This window comes from Camelus bactrianus, chromosome 7 (assembly GCF_048773025.1).
Source record: "Camelus bactrianus isolate YW-2024 breed Bactrian camel chromosome 7, ASM4877302v1, whole genome shotgun sequence".
Taxonomy (NCBI): Eukaryota; Metazoa; Chordata; class Mammalia; order Artiodactyla; family Camelidae; genus Camelus; species Camelus bactrianus.
Window position 1 is genome coordinate 12,666,638 of NC_133545.1, and position 19,983 is coordinate 12,686,620.

The 19,983-nt window shown below is 49.3% G+C and overlaps 2 protein-coding genes across 5 annotated transcripts in view; one reads left to right on the forward strand and one right to left on the reverse strand.

Annotated features, from left to right (window-relative positions):
- PARP12 (poly(ADP-ribose) polymerase family member 12) overlaps positions 1 to 10,386 on the forward strand; it is a 39,321-nt gene extending 28,935 nt beyond the window's left edge. For 2 of the 3 annotated variants that reach the window (XM_074366926.1, XM_074366927.1), the window contains exons 9-12: positions 5,012 to 5,087; positions 6,863 to 6,993; positions 7,844 to 7,995; positions 9,225 to 10,386. In XM_074366926.1, the coding sequence (XP_074223027.1) occupies positions 5,012 to 5,087; positions 6,863 to 6,993; positions 7,844 to 7,995; positions 9,225 to 9,550 (685 nt within the window). In that variant the 3' untranslated portion in view covers positions 9,551 to 10,386. The remainder of the gene's footprint in view (positions 1 to 5,011; positions 5,088 to 6,862; positions 6,994 to 7,843; positions 7,996 to 9,224) is intronic. The other variant, XM_074366928.1, reaches the window with a different exon arrangement.
- Positions 10,387 to 13,208: 2,822 nt separating this feature from the next.
- Positions 13,209 to 19,983, reverse strand: part of TBXAS1 (thromboxane A synthase 1) — a 141,959-nt gene continuing 135,184 nt past the window's right edge. For both annotated transcript variants that reach the window (XM_074366929.1, XM_010947466.3), the window contains 3 exons: positions 15,967 to 16,104; positions 14,243 to 14,405; positions 13,209 to 13,460 (listed from right to left, as the gene is read on the reverse strand). In XM_074366929.1, the coding sequence (XP_074223030.1) occupies positions 13,386 to 13,460; positions 14,243 to 14,405; positions 15,967 to 16,104 (376 nt within the window). In that variant the 3' untranslated portion in view covers positions 13,209 to 13,385. The remainder of the gene's footprint in view (positions 13,461 to 14,242; positions 14,406 to 15,966; positions 16,105 to 19,983) is intronic.

A 19,983-nucleotide genomic window follows, 5' to 3' on the forward strand; every position in this document is an offset into this window, starting at 1 on the left:
ATTTATAAAAAGGTAAATGTTAATCATTCTAATGATGATGCAGATGCAATCAGTAAAGCATTAAATGATAAGCCAAACACAACATAGAGGAAAAAGATACCAAAAAAATCACTTCATTAGATATTTTATCTTTAAGTTGGCAAGTGGTGTTATTGAGACATGAAGGTATTCTTGTGCAAATTTTTCCGGAAGCTAAAAAGTTCTTTCTGAGTTTAGACTAATTTAGAGAATGATGAGGCAAAAGTAATAAATTAACTCCTAATATTTTTCTTTGTTTCCATCTTCAAGTGATTGTATCTTTTGTTTTACAACTTGGAGGAGATCTTCTTGAACAGCTCTTTGGGTTATTCTATTTTTTTTTTTTTGTATATTTGTTTTTAGAGTAAGATTTTTTCCAGTGGTAGCAAACTGTGGTTTTTGTTTCTAACAAAGTATTTTAGGTTCCCCTCTGTCCTCTGGTTGTGTCACGTATGAGTGACAATTTCAGTGCAGGGTCAGCTGTAGCCATTTGACTGCTGTCATGCATACTCCACTAGTTGGAAAGGTCTTGAACCAGAGAGAATTATCCTTGTGGGTAGAGACTTTATGATATGTAACTATAGGGTTGCTTGTTGTGATCTACAAGCCAGTCTAAACTTGAAGCCAGTTCGACAGCTTATCTTTTCAAGTGAATAATTGAGTCACAGACCTGAATTTTTGTAAATGGTGAAATAATGGAATACACCAAAAGTTATACAAATAAAGCCCCACTATTTTAGTACTTGAATATCGTGGAATACCCAAAACACCAAACACAGGTGCTGCAGGTGCTCATGGGACAGCTTCATCCCCAGAGTGGGGTCCTTTATGTCACAAACTACCAGAAGCCACTAGGGTAATTCCTGGCCTTGTAAGCATTTAGGAGCAGGGAGGCCCTCCTGTAGCTAATGGGGGCAAATGTGTGAACTTTTCACTGATCAGACCCCTCTGGGGCAGTAATTTTAAGCTTGAGGCAAGTGTGCTGGATTGGAGCTGGAGGGGAGGGGTCAGTTCTCTCCAAACCACACGGCCACTTACTTGGGGAGGGTGGCCTGGATGGTGGATGAGAGGTACCACAGTGCCCGTTAGTTTGGGTGTGGCACAGCCCAAGCTGGGACTGTAACCGGCGTGCTGTTAGTGGGCTGCCCCTTCCATTAGCTGGAGACATTTGGCTCATTTCTGTTTCATGGAGAACCGAGAGTGTTTCTGTTGGTCCTTTTAAGATTCACAGATAGACTTCAGTGGTTGTGTTTGTGGGGGCATGGCAAGGTCATTTAAAGGAGCTAGAGGGAAAAGGTGTTATCAGTCCAAGAAAAGAGAGCGCCTGTGAGTCTAACAAAGTAACCTCCTGGAGTTCCCCTCCCTGTACCCTTGTAGCCAGTGTGCCTCCCTTTCTCCCTATTAAAATTCATTTTTGACCATGTATAAAACATGACTTAAAAATCAAAACTATATGAAAAGGTATAGTCGGTAGTCAGTATCCTCCTCACTGTTACCTTCACAGTGATTCCATGATGGGTAACCATTTTCATCAATTTCTGGTTTACCTTCGCTATGTTTCTTTTTCCAAAAATGAGCAAATGCGTATACATAAAAAAGTATTTTCTTTTTTTCCTCTTCTTGCATAAAATATAACCTTCAGTATATTCTTTTCTGTACTTTTTGTTGTTCACTTAAAAATAGATCATCACTAGATTTAGCATGGTGATCATTTCACAGTATATACAAATTGGAAAAAAATAGATAATTACTCCCTTTCAGTTCATTGAAGTCTTCTGAATTCTGTTTCTGTCTTCATGGTTCTCTGTCATGTGTATGTACCATAGTTTATTTAATCTGTCCCCTTTCAAGGGATTTTTTTTTGCATTTTTTTCAATCTTTTGCTATTATAACACCATAAAGGATGTCTAGTGTATGTGCTATTTCATATTTGTGGGGGTGAGTCATCAGGTTAGAGTCCTACTAAGTAAGTGCACGTTCCTCTTAATGAGGCTGAACTGCTATGCACTCACCCCATAATGTGTGGGGTGCCTGTTTCCCTTAGCCTTGCCAACATAGCGAGTCATCGAGCTCTTGGATTTTTGCTATTCTCATGAGTGAGGTTTAATATTTTTTCCTAACATGAAGGGCCAGTTTCCTTTATTTTTCTGTGGACTGTTGGTCTTTTCACCTGTTCTTCTATTAACCTTTTGGTAGTTTTCTTACATATTAAGATTCTTAACTATTGGGGAGATAAGCCCTCGGTTTGTTAAATAAATTGCAATTTTTTTCTTTGTCGTTTGTGTTTTGACTTTGTCTATGAAGTATCTTGCCATGCAGAATTATTTCTTGTTTATTTAGTTAAATGTATCAGTCTTTTCTATGGATTGCTTGTGGATTTAGAGTTTTGGTTAAATGTGAGTAATCGTACTCCTGGACATCATTTTTGATTCTTTCCCTATCCAGAGCCTGCCTGAGGCATGGTTTAGAAAAATCCGTCTGCTTTCTGAGACTGGACTTCTTTTGTTGTCACTCTACTTACTTTTCCGGGGGCCACAGCAGACACCACATATCAGAAATAAGAGTGGTTATTTTGGTTAAATTCAGACTAAGGTATGAGTGATTCAGGATCTCCCCTCTCTGTTGCCCAGCAAAGTGCATGGTGCTTCCCTCTAACCTGTGTGACAGTAGCTGGCGTTCGTAACTCCAGCAAGCAAGTCTGCTTGGGCGTCCGTGGCCACTGACACTCTTAGGGTGGGTCGCTTCCAGAAACAAATCCTATGTTGACACAGTTAGTAGGGTCACAGATCTCCATATTCAGAATTTTAGTGTAAGGTTTGAAACAGCATTTGCACATCAGGTATCTGGTTTAGTTGCTTACTGTCCTTCCATCCTCCATGAAGCTCTTTTTCATAAGATTGTGTCTTATTTTTTTCTTACCTTTTTGATATATTTTGTCATTTAATTATTTCCCCCCTCTACTGGTTTGGAAGTTACACACTGTATTACTTTTTTTTTTTTTAAGGCCACTCTAGAAATTACAACATGTAATACACTTAGGTGTAAGTCAGTATCGTTGCCCTCCTATCACCTAATATAAGAGCCTTCATATACTTTATTTCACTTACCTTTCTCTGGGCTTGCTATTTTTTAACTTCACGAGATGCTGCTTTTTTATACTATGTTTGTTGCATTAAATTTACTCCCCTTTTTACCATTTCCTTTGGCTTTCCAGATTTCCTTAGATGACCATCTGGTGGAAAAAAAGTCTGTGCTTTTTCTTGCCTGAATATGTCTTTATTTTGCCCTCAATCTTAAAGATATTTTCACTAGGTGTAGACTTAGTGCTTGTAGTTATTTCTCTTAAAACATTGCAGATACCACTCCACTGTCCTTTGGTTTCCATTGCTGCTTTTGAGAAATCAGCTGTTGGTCTAACGGATGCTTCTTTTCCAGAATCACTTCTCCCCCATCTCTGGATGCTTTTAAGATTTCCTGCTCGTCTTGTATTATGCACTCTCATGGTGGTGTGTCTGGGTATGTGCTTCTGTTTGTCCTGTTTGAGATCCTTCGTGCTTCTTAAACCTGTGGCTGGTGTGTCTCGTTTATTCTTTGAAGATGGACCCACCCTGTTCTCGCTACCCTCTTTTTGGAGCTTCAGTTGGGCTCTGACCAGACTCCAGCCTTCCCACTCTGTTCTGTACATCTCCACCTCTTCCCCACCTTGGTCACCTCCTTCCTGCTCTGCGCCGCACTCTGGATAACGTCATTGCCAGTACCTTTCAGCTCGCTCACCCACACTTCAGATCATCTAGTCTGCTAACAAGCCTGTCCTCTGAATTTCTACTTTAAGGATTGTATTTTTCATTTCTGCAAGTTTTGTTTGGTGGTTTTTCAGCTCCTCAGGTCTTTTTATAGTTTTCTGTTCCTCACTCATGTTTTTAAAGTTTATCTTTAATTTCTTTAAACATAGGAAGAATAGTTGTTGTTTTACAATCTGCCTGGTAATTTCAGCATCCTCAGTCTTTCTGGGTCTGTTTCTGGCTGATTCTTGTTTGTGAGAACTTGTTTAGTTATTTTTAAACTGTGCCATTTTCCTAGGAAAGTTATTTGTGGGAGTTCTTTGAGGCTTAGGATGAAGGTACATGTCTCATGCCAGCAGAAACAGAAGGTAGATCTATTGTAGGAAGAACACAGCATTCTGAAACTGAGCAGGAGTAATTTGGAGTTAGTTTCACAGCCCTTGTTTCTAAACCCTTTGGGCCACAGGTGTTTTAGAACTCAGCTTTTATTATTTTATTTTTCGAAACATTGTGAGCTGCTTATATTACGTGGCACCCTGTAATTAAACATGCTAATATTTCTGCAGTAAAAATATGCATAGTCACAACAAGGACCTACTCTATAGCACAGGAAACTATATTCAGTTTCTTGTAATGACATATAATGGAAAATAATCTGAAGAAAACATGTATGTATGTGTATGTATAACTGAGTCGCTTTGCTGTATACCTGAAACTAACACTGTGGATCAACTAAGCCTCAATTAAAAAAAAATGCAGTCACTTTAAGAAGAAAATATAAATAGACCACAAGTAGCCTCTTAGCAGTTCATCAAATTGCTACTGCCAGATGACTTTCAACACCAATTTTGTTTTTAAAACATATGTGCTACCTATACATCATTGAGGCTGTTTTTAATAAAAGTGTCAAGGCTCTTTGAGTTTCGGAATCGTGGATGAGGGTTTATGTTGCTGCTTCAGTCAGGGAGGCGTTGGGGTGCAGGTGAGAAATGGATCCCTCGTGCCTGATGGTTTTGGTTTTGGGCACATAGGCAAGGATGGAAGTGCTCTCATGGGTGGAGGGTGGTATATGTGCTTCCCCACCTCCTCCCTGCTCTCACAAGATGATGTGCTGAGACTCAAGACTGGTGGCCTCGGCTGGTGGAGGCACCACCAAGAGATCCACTTATGTCTAAGAACAAACTGAGTGCTTTTCTTTCCATTTTTTGTAGCGGCGTCAATTTTCAAGGCCCAAAGAACATTCCTGACCATTGGGACCGCTCAGCCCTGCTGGACACTGGCTTTAAGGTATGGGACTCTTGCTGCCTCCAGCTGGGGAGGGGGGTGTCCTCAGACACGGGAGAGTGTGAGCGGACTGGGCTGTGTCCTCCACCACTGAAGAGGTGTGTCAGGGTTTTGGTTTCTTTCAGATCATGGGCATTTTAAGGCTAGACGACTGCAGGAGATGGTTTGGCCTGAGGGGAGAGGATATGTTGTGAAGGGAGGATGATGAACTGGAAATTTTTTAGAAAGGGCATAAATTAGAAGCTTTAGAGCGGCTTTGCAAGCATTTTATTTTACTAAGCATGAAAAGGGAAAGAAGCCAGCAGAGGATTTGACTGTGATGAGGGACATCTAGCAGAGGGTAGTGGTTGGTAGGTGCTCAGTACTTACTGGAAGACAAGAGAAGGCACGGGCGATTCAGCAGCTCCTTTGGGGCCTGCCGGCTGGCGGGGATCATACTAACTAGGTTAGAGAACTTAAGCCGGCGTCTGACGCCCTGTGTACATGGATTGATTGGCCTGGCCTCTGCCACTGCCTTCCTGGCAAGCACTGTGCATACTGGCTTTTCCAGTATACCAACTTCTGCCCTAGGAGGACTCACTTTGTGTGTGGAGCTGCACAAAGCACACTCGGACACCAGCAGCCTAGGCAGGACTTGAGGCGGGCTGGGCATCAGAGGACGAGGCAGCTGTATTTCAGGGATCAAGGAAGGCGTCACTGGGTCCACTGGGCTGACGCTTATGCTGGTTGAGGGCGGGGAGAAATAACAACTTGCTGGAAACTGGGTGGTGAAGGATCCCAAGTCAGGACCCGCAGTGTCTCTGGGGGAGGGCATGCGTAGACGGGGCAGCAAGCAAGAGAGAGGGATCAGGGTGGTGCTGTGGAGCACCCTTGGTCAGGGGGCCAAACTGCAGGCCATGTTAAGGGCAGGCATCCCTGAGGGTCTCTGGTCTGAGAGGGGCAGGGCTTGAGGGAGAGGGGTTGGGTGGCCTCCAGTGAGATGGGAGTGGGGAGTCCAAAGTCAGAATTTGGATTGCAGAGACCCGTGGATGTTCACGCAGAGCCCTGATCGTTTAGGATCTTTGGGAGGTGAGGTGGTTATTAGAAGGCTGCATTCAGGGTAGGGGAAAGGAAGGTGTAGAGGGGCACCCCAGAGATCCCCAAATGGGCTGTCATCGGACCAAGCCTCGTGGAGCTGGGAACAGGGAAGCTGGTTGGAGTCCAGGCTACAGGTGCAGGGATTTGTGGGTTGTCACTGTGCAGTGCACCCTCCCCCAGCCAGCTCATCAGAAGGGCTTTTTCCCAGAGCCAGATGCCGAGGGAGAGGCGGGCTTAGCTGGGAGGGAGGGGTGCCCATCGGTCTGTGAGCCTTGTGAGCTCCTGAGCTGCTGTGTGCTGTCAGCAGCTTGGCCTCTCCCTCGGTGCTCACCGTCGCTGGGGCTCACACAGCATTGCTGCCAGACAGGGCTTGTCCCTTCTCTGCCAAATGTGTGTGTTCCACACCCAGCGGTGGGGTCTTGTAAACTCTGATTGGCCCTGTGTGGGGTCAGAAGAAGAGCAGGGGTGTGCTGGGGACACCCAGGATGTCCTTCAGGCTGGATTCACAGTGGAGAAAAAGGAGGTGACCGTAACTGCATACACCCTGAGCCTGGGTGACCGCCCCATGGGGTAAAGGGGAGCGTGGTAAATGCTGTCTGGGCATTTGTGCAGTTCGAGTATTTTAGGAGCAGCCTTGGGAAGAGATTGATGCATATTCTGCATTTTGACAATAACAGAGCAAAAATATTCGTCCCTTACAGAGGATCACCCTCCATTCTTCCTCGGAAGAGTTTAAGAAGGTCTGGGGCCTCTTTACCCGAACAATGTCTTTCTGCTGCGTTCAGAGGATTGAGCGGGTCCAGAACGTGGCCCTCTGGGAAGTCTACCAGTGGTGCGTTGGGGCTCACTCTTGGTGGGCTGGTGACGATCCCCCTAGACAGTCAGTTACCAAACGTGCCCCGGGCTGCTGGGACAGTCAGAGATAGCAGCTGCCATCAGGAGCTGGGTCCTTCTGTGCACCTCATCTCCTATGCAACTTAGTGCTGGCTGTTCCTTTAGAGAGATGGGGGCTGAGGCTCCCCTAGTGACAGAGCCAGCTCTTGCACTTGTATGTTGTGCCTCCCTGAAGATCAACAGGGGATGGGTCAGTATAAGCCAGCCACACCCTGGGGAACATAAAGCTACTGTCTCGGCAGCCAGAGAGCAGGGGCCTCATTTTTGTGCGTGAGGACTGGCGTGTTCTTGGACACTTGTCCATGTGGCGGGGGCAGGGCGGTCCACAGCAGGTCACCATGGTGGGCCTGAGGTCCTGCTGACCTTTCCCCACGAGAGGTTGGAGCAGTGTCATCTGTACTCTGGGCCTGGTGATGAAATCAAGGTAACTTAGGGGAGGGGGGAGGTGGCCCCCCACCAGCCAGCATCCTCCAGCCCCCCCGGCTCAGCCCCTGCGGAAGCATGAGAGTGAGAAGAAGCACACTTACCTTCCAGGGGCTGGTCTGTCTGCTTGGGGAGCTCAGGGAGTCACTGGGGGCCTGCAGCCGTGGAGGGAAGGATTCCCTCAGCTTTTGCCCAGGTCCTGCTCTCTACCTTTCCTGGTCCCTGGCCGGTGGCTGCAGTTTCGGGGACTCGAGTCTCCTGTTCTCATGACACTTGTGATAAAATGTGTTTTCTCGGGTTGGGTGGCCCATGGTGGGTGGCAAGCGCCCCCTGCCTCCAGCACATACTCACGTCCATGATTCTAGGCAAAAGGGGCAGATGCAGAAGAGAAACGGAGGGAAGGCGGTGGATGAGAGGCAGCTCTTCCATGGCACTAGCACCAGTTACGTTGATGCCATCTGCCAGCAGAACTTTGACTGGCGGGTCAGCGGTCTGCACGGTACTTCCTACGGCAAGGGTAAGGGCGAGCAGCCTCCACTGGCATGACCCTCCCTGCTTTGCTGTCCAGGGCCTGGGAACTGTTGGGAAGCCAATTGTTGGAGGGCATGAGGGGAGCCGATGTGAGCCGAACCAGCACTTGAGGCTGGATGGGGACTGGCCTCCCGGCGGACTGTGGGCGGTACCTCACTCTCACGCCCCCAGACGCAGCCAGGAGCCCCACCAAGGCTGGAGCAGAGGCGGCACTGCTTAGGCTGGGGGTTTGCTTCCCTGAGAGCCTGCGTCCCTGTGGGAGTGCAGAGAGGAAAGGGGCTGCCTTCCCAGCCCTGAGGCAGGTCCTCGACTCTGCCTGTGCTGTTTCCTGAGAAAAGAAACCTGACTGCTGGGATATGCTTGTATAAATAGGTCATTCTCGCAGTAATGGGAGTTACCTGTTTCTCTGTCTCATAGTTATTTTTAAATTTTATTTGAAATAATTTCAAGCTGACATGAAAGGTGCAAAAATAAGAACTCGCATGTAAATTTTACCTGGCTCATCCGCTGTAACACTTTCACATTGGCTTATCACCCCTTCTCTATTTTTTGGAACCGTGTGGAAGGAGGTGGCACCTATCATCCCCCTCTCCCCTTGAACACCTCCTGAGAACAAGGACCTTCTCTTCTATGACCACGACATGGCTACTAAATTGAAAGACGCTGGTAATGATGTGACTTGTAACCAGCGGTCCCTATGCCACATCCATCAGTTAGTGTCAGTCCCACATACTGGCGGCTGTGGGGTCAAGGTGGGCGAGAGCCAGTGGTAGGCTATAAATATGAATGTATACGTAGCAGCTTCCAACTCAGGTTCCCATTTGACAAGGTTCATAAATCTATACAGTGGGCGGCCAGTGTCTGCTGAGTGTCCTGTGTGTGGGGTCTCAGCCACTCTTCACACTAGCCTGTGAGGCTGGGCATGACAGCCCCCTTTTTACAGCTGAGGAGACTGAGGTTTGGGGGCTGTGCTTTGGGGGGGTTTACTAGAGAGATGGCCAGATACCTTGAGGAGCTGAGTGACTGATCCTAACTTGAAAGGAGTTTTCTCTCTGAGTTTGTGTCCTCTCTGATGCCCTCTACGAGGGAAAGGCTGGAAAAATGGGAGGTGGGGGCAGAGACCACTGGCCTTGCCCAGTTTGCAGGGTGCCAGTGCCGCCTCTTGGGGCTGCGGGTGGTCCCCTGGTACCCAGCTGAGTCCGTGTGTCCTTGCAGGAAGCTACTTTGCCCGGGACGCCGCGTATTCCCACCACTACAGCAAATCCAACACGACTTCCCACACCATGTTCCTGGCCCGGGTGCTGGTGGGCGAGTTCGTCCGAGGCAACCCCTCCTTTGTCCGCCCCCCGGCCAAGGAGGGCCAGGGCAACATCTTGTACGACAGCTGCGTGAACAGCATGTCCGACCCCTCTATCTTCGTGGTCTTTGAGAAGCACCAGGTCTACCCGGAGTACGTCATCCAGTACACTGCCTCCACCAAGCCCGTGGCCTCGGCCTCCAGCCTCCTCTCCTTCGCGTCTTTCTTCGGCGGCCGGCAGTGAGCACCCCGCTGTTTTATGCCTGTCAGGCTTATCTTACTTGAAATGACCATTTGGGAGAGTTGGGGGTTTTGTTCTTTTAATTTTTTTGGTTTTTTTAAGGAAAAAACTTTTAATGAACTGTTCCTTTAATATTGACTTCTTGATGAAGTTACATTATTAATCTCCGGTTGATAATGTTTGCACTTTTAAGTCACTTTTGGGCTCGCTGGTGGGTTCACTGGTAGTGATTGTAGGCGAACCCATTATTGCTTTTTACTGGGGTGTTAAAATTTTATTTTTTACTCTCTGTTGACTTTGCTGCAGAGTGGCATCAGCCACCGAGTTTCCAGATGCTGTTTGATGGATTGGTTTTAGATTTCGAGACTTTGTCTCTTCAGTGATTCGGCTTTTCAGGGTCTTGTTTTAGTTTTGTCAGGATGACACAGCAGCCACTGGTGCAGGAAGTCCTGTGTTGTGGGCCTGGGGGGGCACAGCCGTCATGTCTGTTGCTGTTTCTCCAGCCTAGGCAGCTCTCCCACTTCTCCTGGGCTTCTGGCCTTGGAGTTGCCCATATGTCATGTCGTTAGAACAAGTGGCTACTGTGTGGTGTCACTGAGTCCCTGTCGGTTTCCCTCAGTCCTGGCAGGGGTCAGCCTCACTCAGGAAGCACATTCCCCCAGCAGGTGACATGGATGAGTGGCTCCCTTCCCCCTGCACACCCGGGCTAAGCCCTTGAATGCCTGTCCCTTCATCTGTACTGAACACCCCCTGACTTAGGGCTTTATGTCCCATGAGATCTTAATACCTGTGCTGCAAATGTCACAACAGAGTATGGGAATAAAAGAGTATTTATCTGACGTGGGTGTCCTTGGAATTCTTCAAGGTCTGTTTACAGAGCACCTGCTGGGTACAGGCATTTTCCTGGGTGTCGAGATACAACAGAGCTCCCATTACTGGCCTCGAGGAGGCTGTGTGTGGATTTATGGTGAAGCCCGCTAGTTGCTGGGGCCCCTTGCCCGGTCCTCAGAGGGACCCCTGCTGTATGGCTAAGTGATCATACACATCGATTAAATTGGCAAAAGTTATATATTTGTATTTTTTTCTTTCCTTTAACTCAGATTTCAAGCCCTGCAAAACTCAGATCCACTATTGAGCAGAGTGTGTTGTGGACACGGAGGGGGTGGATGTGTTCTGTGTGTCCTCCACACACAGTGGTCGGTGGGGGTCTCTGTGTGGCATTGGCTGCCTCTGGCCTCGAGGGTAAAGGGGCTGGCAGGGTAGCTCCCCCTTACGAGGCTCTCTGTCCCCTGCTGGGTGCCTGACCCTGTTGGCCCCTGGGTTCAGCCCTCAGCACCGTGTTCTCTCCTCCCCTGCACCCTTTGTGTCTGCCTCCCAGCCTCTTGATCCCGGGTGTCCACCCTCCATGAGCTGCCTCTGCTTCAGGTTTGTCCTGTAGTTCTTAGATCCAAAGCTGTTTAGTTTTTTCATCTTTGGAACAGCGGGAGGGGGTGATCTGGAATCTTGCAGAGCCTAGCTCGTCAAGCTGGGGAACTGAGTTCAGTGACCAGAAAAATGAAGCATCAGCAATGCTACTTTACCCCCAGTGGGGCTCTTCATTCAGTTGTATGCATGCTCTGTGTATGCATGGTTTTCAGAGCCCCCCAGATATTTCCCCCACACCCTAAAGTTTCATTCATTGCTTTAAGTTGTTAGACCTACACCTACATGTAGGCGGGGGGCAGAGGGGTGTCAGAGAACCACTGTCAGGTGCTTGCCTGCCAAGTCTTAACTGTAAATGAGCTGAGCCCTTGCTTTTTAACCATCTAGCTGCTCGGAGCTGAGTAGTGAGAAGCAGCAGGAATGATCCACTGGGGAATGTGGGCGGGGAGAATGGCAAGAGGAACTCGGGATGGGAGGTGACCAGATGCTCCAGAAAAGTCAAGTGAGCTGTGAAGACTGTAGAGGCCTCTGGACTTGCTGACCTTTGAGAAATCACATTGGGAAGAGCAATTCCCTGGGCTGGAAATTTGAGAAAGGAATGGGGTCCATGTGGCTAGGTCATGGGTGGGAGTGGAGCGTAGCTGTTCCTATGGGCACAGGAGGCAGGGGGTGGGCATAGTGACAGGAAGACGTCAAGATGACCTCAGAATTTTCATGCAAAGAGGTAGTGGGATCCAGAGTGTGTGTGTGTGTGTGTGTGTGTGTGTGTGTGTGATTGAAAAGAAATAGCCTTGACCCCGTTGGGATACAGCTCAAGGGTTTCTTGGAGGCCCAGTCAGTGCCATTTCCTGCCCCATGTTATTTGGCGTTGGGCGTGAATGGTGGGACTTCAGCAGAGCTAGAGATTGTAGGTTAGGATGGGGCAAGGACTGGGGTCCAGCGGCTCTGGTACATCAGGAAGCTTCAGCTCTGTGTCTGAAGATGGTGACCACCTGGATGGAGAAGGTGAGGGAAGCCAGTGGAGCTGATAGGTGATAGGCTTGGGGTGCAGGAGAGCAGATCTGCTCTCTGAGCAGGGAGCCAGGTGCTCAGCTGGGCCCTTTGCAGGGTGAGGTTCTGTGATGGCCATAGGGGAGAGGCGGGGGTTAGGGATGATGAATGGGGCAGTCAGGAGTGGGAATGCGTGGTTGCCTCCTGTGAGTCTGAGCCTAGGGCTGAGCATCTCGAGCAGCTGGGCCACGAAGATGAGCAGGTGGTGACACCAAGGGTGTGGAGAGGGCTCTGATGGGCTGGTGGGACCTGTCAGAGGATGGGCAGCTCCTAGGGCTGGGGCACTGCTGGGGAACAAGGGTGCCTTCTTACTTTCCAGGAGGCCAGAGAGAGACGGGGGCTCTCCATGGAAGCAAACATGGAGTGCTCTGGGCTGGGGGCAGGGAGGACAAACAGCAGAAGCAGCATTCACAGCACTGGATATGGGGACACCGGTTCCGCCAGCTCTCCTGAAACAGCCTCCACTTTCTAAAGGTGGGTCAGCCTCTGGGCAACGCATCCATGCTCACAGATTCCTGCTCTGTTATTTATTTGTACAACATTCAGCTCCTTAGTGCTACTCAGTAGTTAAAAGAGGAAGGGGCTGGACCTTGATCAGCCTCCTTGTTTTACAGGTGAGGAAACTGAGGCACAGAGGCAGAAAGACCAGCAACCACGACCCCACAGCTGCTGGCAGCAGATCTGGGATTCAGTTTGCAGGTTCTTTGTTGAATTTTGAACTTCTCAGCAACACAATAATTACCTTTACTAAAAGTCACCTTTCTATTTTGATTCTTTGTTCAAAATTAAGAAAAGATACAATGCTCTTTCCAAGAAAAAGCGCATCTCATCGATCACTACTCTGTGCACTGAAATGTATAAAGTTGGTAATACCCTACCTAGGAAAATCAAAGCACAATAAAGTGTTTGAACCACTTTTGAAGTTGAGCTTCTGATGAACGTCAGTCTCTAAGTCAAACACCACAACGCACCAGGGGCTGAAAAGCCCCCCGAGCTGGGGACACCAGGACCACTTGCCCAACCGTCCCTGTGTGCCCTGTCCTATAGATTCATTCCATCCTGAAGCCAGAACTTCTTCCAAATCCCCAAGTTCTCAGTTGTTTTGTTGAAACTACGTTTTCACTTATTTATCAGCAATACTTTATTGAGAGCGGTGGACTGGTTCAACCACAATTGGCAAAGTCAAAACTAAGTGCAACAAACAAACGTTTATTAAGCATTTAGGAAATGTCACATCAATGGCCTCTTTTTCACTCACATACCAGGCACCCTTTCAATTGCTGTTTTGTTTTTCCAAAAATCCGAATTTCCACATGAGGGTTGGGTCATCTTTGAGTTAGGGGTGGTGATGTTACACCTGACTGTGTCAGCGGGAGATGATCTTGACGTAGACGCCATTTTTGGGACCGAGGGCAGATTTGGATTCTAGCTGCAGTGGTATCTAAAATAGAGGAAGTTAAAACATTTGTTACAGGTAACGTTATCTACAGGAGAACTTCCCTCTGAACAGGGCGTGAAGCAGGGTTGTGGGAATTCAGCTGAGGGAGAGTAGGGCTGGGAGTGAGCAAAGCAACCTCCCCAGCAGGACCTGGAGAAGCAGCAGAGCCTTGTCTCGGAGTGGGAGTTGGACTGGGGCTCCCCCTGTCCTGTGTTAATACAACACTGCAGGGGAGGAGTCCCACAGTCATCCTTCTAACAAGCCTTTGTAGGAGGTGGGAGCAGGGCACTTTGCAAATGAAGAAAGGGAGGTTCAGAGAGGCCAGGCGACTTGCCCAAGGGCACGTGCCTGTAAAGTGGTGAGCAAAGCCTCAGGCCTTCCTCTTTTCCCCCATCGCCCACCCTGGTGCCCAGCCAGTAACTGGCAGCCCCTCCTTCTGAGTGGCTTGGCGAGAGGGCTTCTTGTGGCCATTCAGGGAGAGCTTTCCTTCCGTCCAGCTTAGAGGCAGGTCAATGGTGGACCGGGGCTTGGACGAAAAGCTACAGAATTACTCAAGAAGCAGGGTGTCCTCATGAGCTGCATGTGAAAGGACTGTTCGGTGGCTACCATGAGCCCTTTAGAAGGAAGAAGATTCACCGGGCCTTAGTGCTGGGGCTGGCGGCCTGTCAGACGTTGTCAGAGTTCAGACACCCAGGAAACTGTGTGGTCTAGACCTGCCCCGTCCTGCACGGGGGGCTGCAGGGAAGTGGGGTGGGCGTGCCCGGCACCTGGAGCAGTGGGCTTACCTGAGTCTCTGGACAGGCTTCGAACTGGAACTTGCGCAGGACGTGGAGCAGCGTCAGCTTGACCTCTAGGAGCCCCAGCCGCACCCCCAGGCAGCTCCGGGGACCCGCCCCAAATGGCAGGTACGTGAAGGGCCGCCGGCTCCGCTGGGCCTCAGCCGTGAACCTGCAGGGCAGGGCCGTCAGGGTGGGCCCAGGACACCGCCTTCCTTCCCGGGGCTTCAGCCACTTGTTCGGACTGAGAGACCCCGTCATCTGAGGCCACGCTCCTACATGAAAGGCTGAAACCCCACCGAGGTCTGCAGGATCCTGTTTCCTCGGCCCTGTCAGCCCCTACCAGCTGGTGACCACTAATCCACGTGCTTCAGCCTGCTCCCCTCCTCCTGTCCTGCAGGGCCCTAAAGGCACTGCTGAATTAAAAGAATCACTGGAATGTGAACATCAACGCTGCCCTCTCTGCCTCTCCTTGGAATTCACTGTGTTGTCAATGAGGCTGCAGGCTCACTACAACCCAGGATTAAAGTCTCAAAGAAACCACAGCCCTCGCTTCACCCATGGCTCCAACTTCATCGCGGCCAGAGGGTGACCCATCCAGCCAGCCATCATCCACTTCCCAAGAAGAGTCCCTGGGCCCCAGCCCTCTCTGGAGGCCACGTCCTGCCAGTTTGCCTCTTGATGCTATGCTGGGCAGCTGCCTCCCTGCCCAAACCCGCTTTTCTGGTTCAAGCAGTGAAACTTGAACCCCTAGGGGTGGCATTATTTGACTCACCGGAAGCCCTTCAGAATCAATTGTTGTTATCTGCTGCCAAAATGACAGCATTTGCCACATGTGTTCTGGGACAGTAATGCTAAGTGACAACCCCTATTTTGTGATAGGCAGCTCACTTATTGCTCCCTCTGGACTTTTATGGGTCCAAGAAGCCCTCGACCCACCTTTTGACATCACATTAATGCACTTTTTGTTTTCAAAGGTGATGCTGTAAGCCCTGTAGGTGCTACTTATGTCCCTTGATCTTTACCATAATTCAGGAACTGTGTGCAGTAAGAGTTATTTATCTAGGTCCCACCGCCCACGGTTTCCCATTGACTGGGTTGTAGAGATGGGGCCGCATTAACAGGAAGTTGGAGCCACTAACACAGCTGGAAACACAGCTGCTGCCTGGCCAGCCCCCACCTGCCAGATCACACCAGGAAGGGATGTCCACCAGCTCTGGAAAGGAGGAGCTGTAGATGCTGACATTTTAAATTGAGTCTAGAAATGAAATTTAGACAATGAATCAGATCCATGCAGGGGACAGGAAGGGGGTCTGGGTCCACCATGTTAGCATCACTGGATCTCACGAATTCCTGGAGAAACTTGGTGCTCTTGTTTTCGGACAGGCATCTATTTTTTAAAAGGAAATGATATTCTGCTACTTAGTGCGTTCCTGAAATGTGTCCTGTTTCTTGGCTTGAACGAATAGTGGACACCCATTTGAAATTGCCTTGTTACTTGCATGCAGTGCTGGGGAAATGCTAAATCTCTGGATTATGTTTTGGGTTTTTAAAAATGGTACAATTATTTCCTTTGGAAATTATGCCTCGAAAATGTCTCTCATTGCCATGACTTTTGACTGTTTGGGGACAACAGTCTAAACAGTCTTTACTAAATCTGTGTCTCCTGGCAGCTGCCTCCAATCCTCCACCCTCACATCTCTTCAGGGCCTGTTTGAAGGAGCGGTACTCACCTCTCAGGGTCAAAGGTCTCAGGGCTCGGCCAGTACTTGGGGTCATGGTGCAGGGCGCCCACAGCCGTCTCCACCACGGTGCCGGCGGGGATGTGCTGCCCCAGCACTTCGCAGTCTTGCAGCGCCTCCCGTGTGAACCTGCGGGGACACATGGGTCACCCCCACCGCGAGGCAGAGCAGAGACAAGTTGGAGAGCTCGAGGGTGGCTCGAGGGCGTGGGCAAAGGGGGTCTGAGTCTGCAGTGTGGAATGAGGCTGGGGACCAGGAGGTCCAGTCTTCTTCTCAGGGTGACCCAGAAGGCAACCGACACCCCACCCCACCTGCCCCCACCATCAACCCTCCGCTGCCCAGGACGCTGCAGTCTCTAGGTTCATCCATCCCTTCCTTTTGCTGCCCATCAAGTCTGAAGAGCCCGCCCTATGCCAGGTGTTGGGGTGCACAGGTGCCTCGGAAGGGCTTACTTCCGGTGGCGGCATTGCAGGTCACTCCCCCAGCCACACTTTCCTTCACCTTCATTCCCACTGGAGCCTCTCCAGATTGCCCTCGGCCATCCCTTTCCTTTCCCTACAGGAAATTTGGGTTTGAAAATCTGTTCCCCTTCATTGTCTGTGTCAGATTGTTTATTTTACCAAATGGCAATGACATAATCCCACTTCTGTTTTATTTTAAAAGGCTAGACTATATATGTTTGTATATAAACATAAAGTTTATGGGAGAATGCCTAAACTTCTATTAGCTCCTCTAAGGGATGGGGCCGGGGTGAAGAGCGGTAGGGGACCAGGGTGCCAAATTTTTCTTTGGAACCTTCTGCATTTCTTAGGTTTTTTTTTTTTTTTTTTTTTAAGTAAAAGTATATTATTCTGGTAATATAAATAATTATTTAAAAGTTAAAAATAATCTGTGCTGGCTTTACTTCAGGTTGCACAGCTGGGTTTTCCTAAATATCTCAGAGGAGATAAAGTTATTACACTAATTACTGTTACACCCTGGTCCTACTTATAAAAGAAATTAAGAGTAAACTGTGGCTCCTTGCAGCATTCATCACTCTGTTATGAGCCTTTAATACATCAGGAACGTGAAAGGCCAGACCCGTGGGGCCCCCATTCAGATCCTAAGCTACTAATGCAATTATTATGTGCTTGGAACTAGTCGCAAAACAGCCTCGCTCAGATCGGTGCAGGTGGGGGGCTCCGATGTGGGCAACCTCAGTTTTGTGGGATCAAATAAGACGATAACCTGACTTCCTCCTTTTTCATCTTTACCAAAAATAGCTGGACCTGGATGCAAGCCCCGCTGAAAGCCAGAAAACAGGGCCTTCCTTTCTATACGTGGTTGGGCCTCCTGTCTGACCAGACTAGGCTGCACGCAGGGTCAGAGTTATATTGCGTAGATTCATGGATTCACATTAACAACACCTTAACAAGAATTGCTATGTTTTCCACAAAGCCCATTTCAAGTTTTTTTTATCGATAAAAAAGAGTCAAGTGTGTCCGTGCTTGGAAAAAGCCAACACACTTTTCTGAGATTAAAATAATAAAATAAAGTCAAATAAAAAAGATAAAGTTCTCAGCCTCCCTGCATTCAACCCCAAATCCTAAGCCTGGGCCAAAGCAAATCTTATCTGGCTCTTATCTGGGTGAGAATGATGACGACTTGCCTCTCCCACTTCTGTCGTTTGTTAACAGAAGCCAGCGGAGTGATATGATTAAAAACACCAGTGGAGCAGGTGTGGCGGAAGGCCAGGCTGGAGAGCATGGCTGGAGCCGGATGGGAGCAGGCGGTGCACCTCCAAGCCCAGCGTTTCTTGCTCTTCACTTCAGACCTCACGCAGCACGCCGCCTGCAGGGGCACTGAGTGTCCACATCAGCTCTCCCACCGACCCTCCCAGCACGTCCAGGGTAGACGGAGCAGGTGTTGCGTGCCCACTGAACACGTAGGAAACAGAAGCCCAGAGCAGTTCGTAACTTACCCAACATCACACAGTAAACTAAGGGCAGGACTGAAACTGTCCTGACTTTCTGTCTAGACTCATTCTATCATCACAGGGCACAGGCTCTATATATTTCTATAGTGGGAATTTTAACAAATTCATCCAGATGTTCTGGTTTCTGTCCTGCCCTCAGGTGAGATCACCAGCATCCTGCCCCCCCCGCCCCGAGCAAAGCCTTCCCTGACTTCCTTTTACACTTTGCTGTTTATAGAGGGTCAGGAGAACTGGCCGCAGAAGTTTGGTGTTGAAGAGACTGTCCACTTGGTCACTCAACACATCATTTATACAAGGTCTCATGTGATGAAGTCTTGATTGAGTTTACTTCTAGGAAATGATGTGTCTTTGATCAGTTTATATACTTTCCTCCCACTAGAGAACGTGCCTGTTCAGCTCAGCTGGCTTCCCTCTCTGCCAGGAGCCTCAGCAACCAAGCCTGACCCCAGCTATCGCCACCTCCGGGGTCCCGTAAAGGCTTCTTTCCTTTACACAGCCTTTGTTCTTTTTTTTATCGCTGAATGTCTTATTTTGAACTTCACGTGTAGAGCAGCTGCCCACAGTTCCCTAGGAAGGAAGCTGGATATAAATCATTAAAAAACAAAGATTGGACGACAGTTTGCTCTGAGGCTCTCAAGGAAGTCAGGGCGGGCCTGTGGAATCAGGTCTTAACGCTGGCATCAGGAGAGCAATGAGGCGAGCCCTGGCGTTTCTGTCTGCTCCCGGACCAGGAGACTGAAACCATGTGTGCGTGAGGATGATGTGATTTGACTCGCACCCCTGGAATGTTCTATATTTGCTCTGAGCCTGGACATTTTGGACAATTTCTACAATTGCACTCTCTATGATGTTTTTGGTTTGGAATATAATTTTGAGATACCTTCAAATCATCCACGTTTTCTCTTTTTAAAATGGCAAAAGGCACCTCCATATGGTTTATGTGGTACATTAATCCATAGAGATGCAAGGTGGAATTTATGAGATACAGTTTAATGCTTTGTGTTGCTTTTGTGTCTAGAACCTGAAAACTGGCAACTCTCTCAGGGATTGGGGACCCAACTTAAGACCCTGTGCTCATGGGATGCCTCTGAAACCGAGGGTAACCACCAGTCAGATCCATGAAACTTGCCTTCACCGATCAAGCGCGCTTTAATTGTTGCCACGAAAACCCCTGCGTGTCCCCCAGGTGTCACGTAGCCTAAACAATGAGATGTTTGCCCGAGTCGTTTTCCAGGAGTCAGCTGGGTCCAGTTGTACCAGTTAAGACCACCGAGCCTCCAACGGGGCATGCGCGAGTGTCCGCTCGGTGACCTTCTGACGTCAGAGGGTCCCCGAACTCCACCCTGAGAGCGCGCTGACCCCGCCATTCCCCCGGCCGGCGGCCTGGGGAGGCGCCCGCGGCCCAGCTGCGCCTGCGCAGAGCTACGGTTGCCTCACCTTTCTGCTGTCTCCGGTCACGACCTTTCCCCACGCCCCCCACACCTCGGCACAGGTCCCAAAGGACTCCGAACCCCTTGCCGCAGGGAAGGCAGGTTTGAGATTTGTCCTCTCGTCTCCTCGCCCGTGAATAAATCTTTTCTCCGCTGCAAACCTCAGCGTCTCAGCGCTTGGCCTGCCGTGCGTGGGGCAAACGAGCCTGGCTCAGTAACACCTCGTTTAGGGGCGGAGTTCAAGGGAAGCAGAAGACCTGATGCCTGCTCTCAAGACACCTGCAGGTTGGTGTGACTGGATGCACATTGGTGAAACGTTGCAGGGCGGTTCAGAAGTGTCCAAAAATATGAATATGAAGTCTAGTTAGCGTGAAAAGTGCCGGGGAGGAGAGGCGGGGAGGAGAGGCAGGGAGGAGCAGGCGAGGCCTGGCTGAGTTAGACTTCGTGGCGTCGTGAGTCTTGGGTTGGAGCTCCGAGGACGGGACAGGTGTGGATCGTTGGAGAGTCAGAAGGTGCATCCCAGGCCTCGGATGGGCCCCCCACCCCCGGAATGTCAGCTCCAAGGGCAGGCATTTTAAGTGTCTTGGCTGATTTCCCAGTACT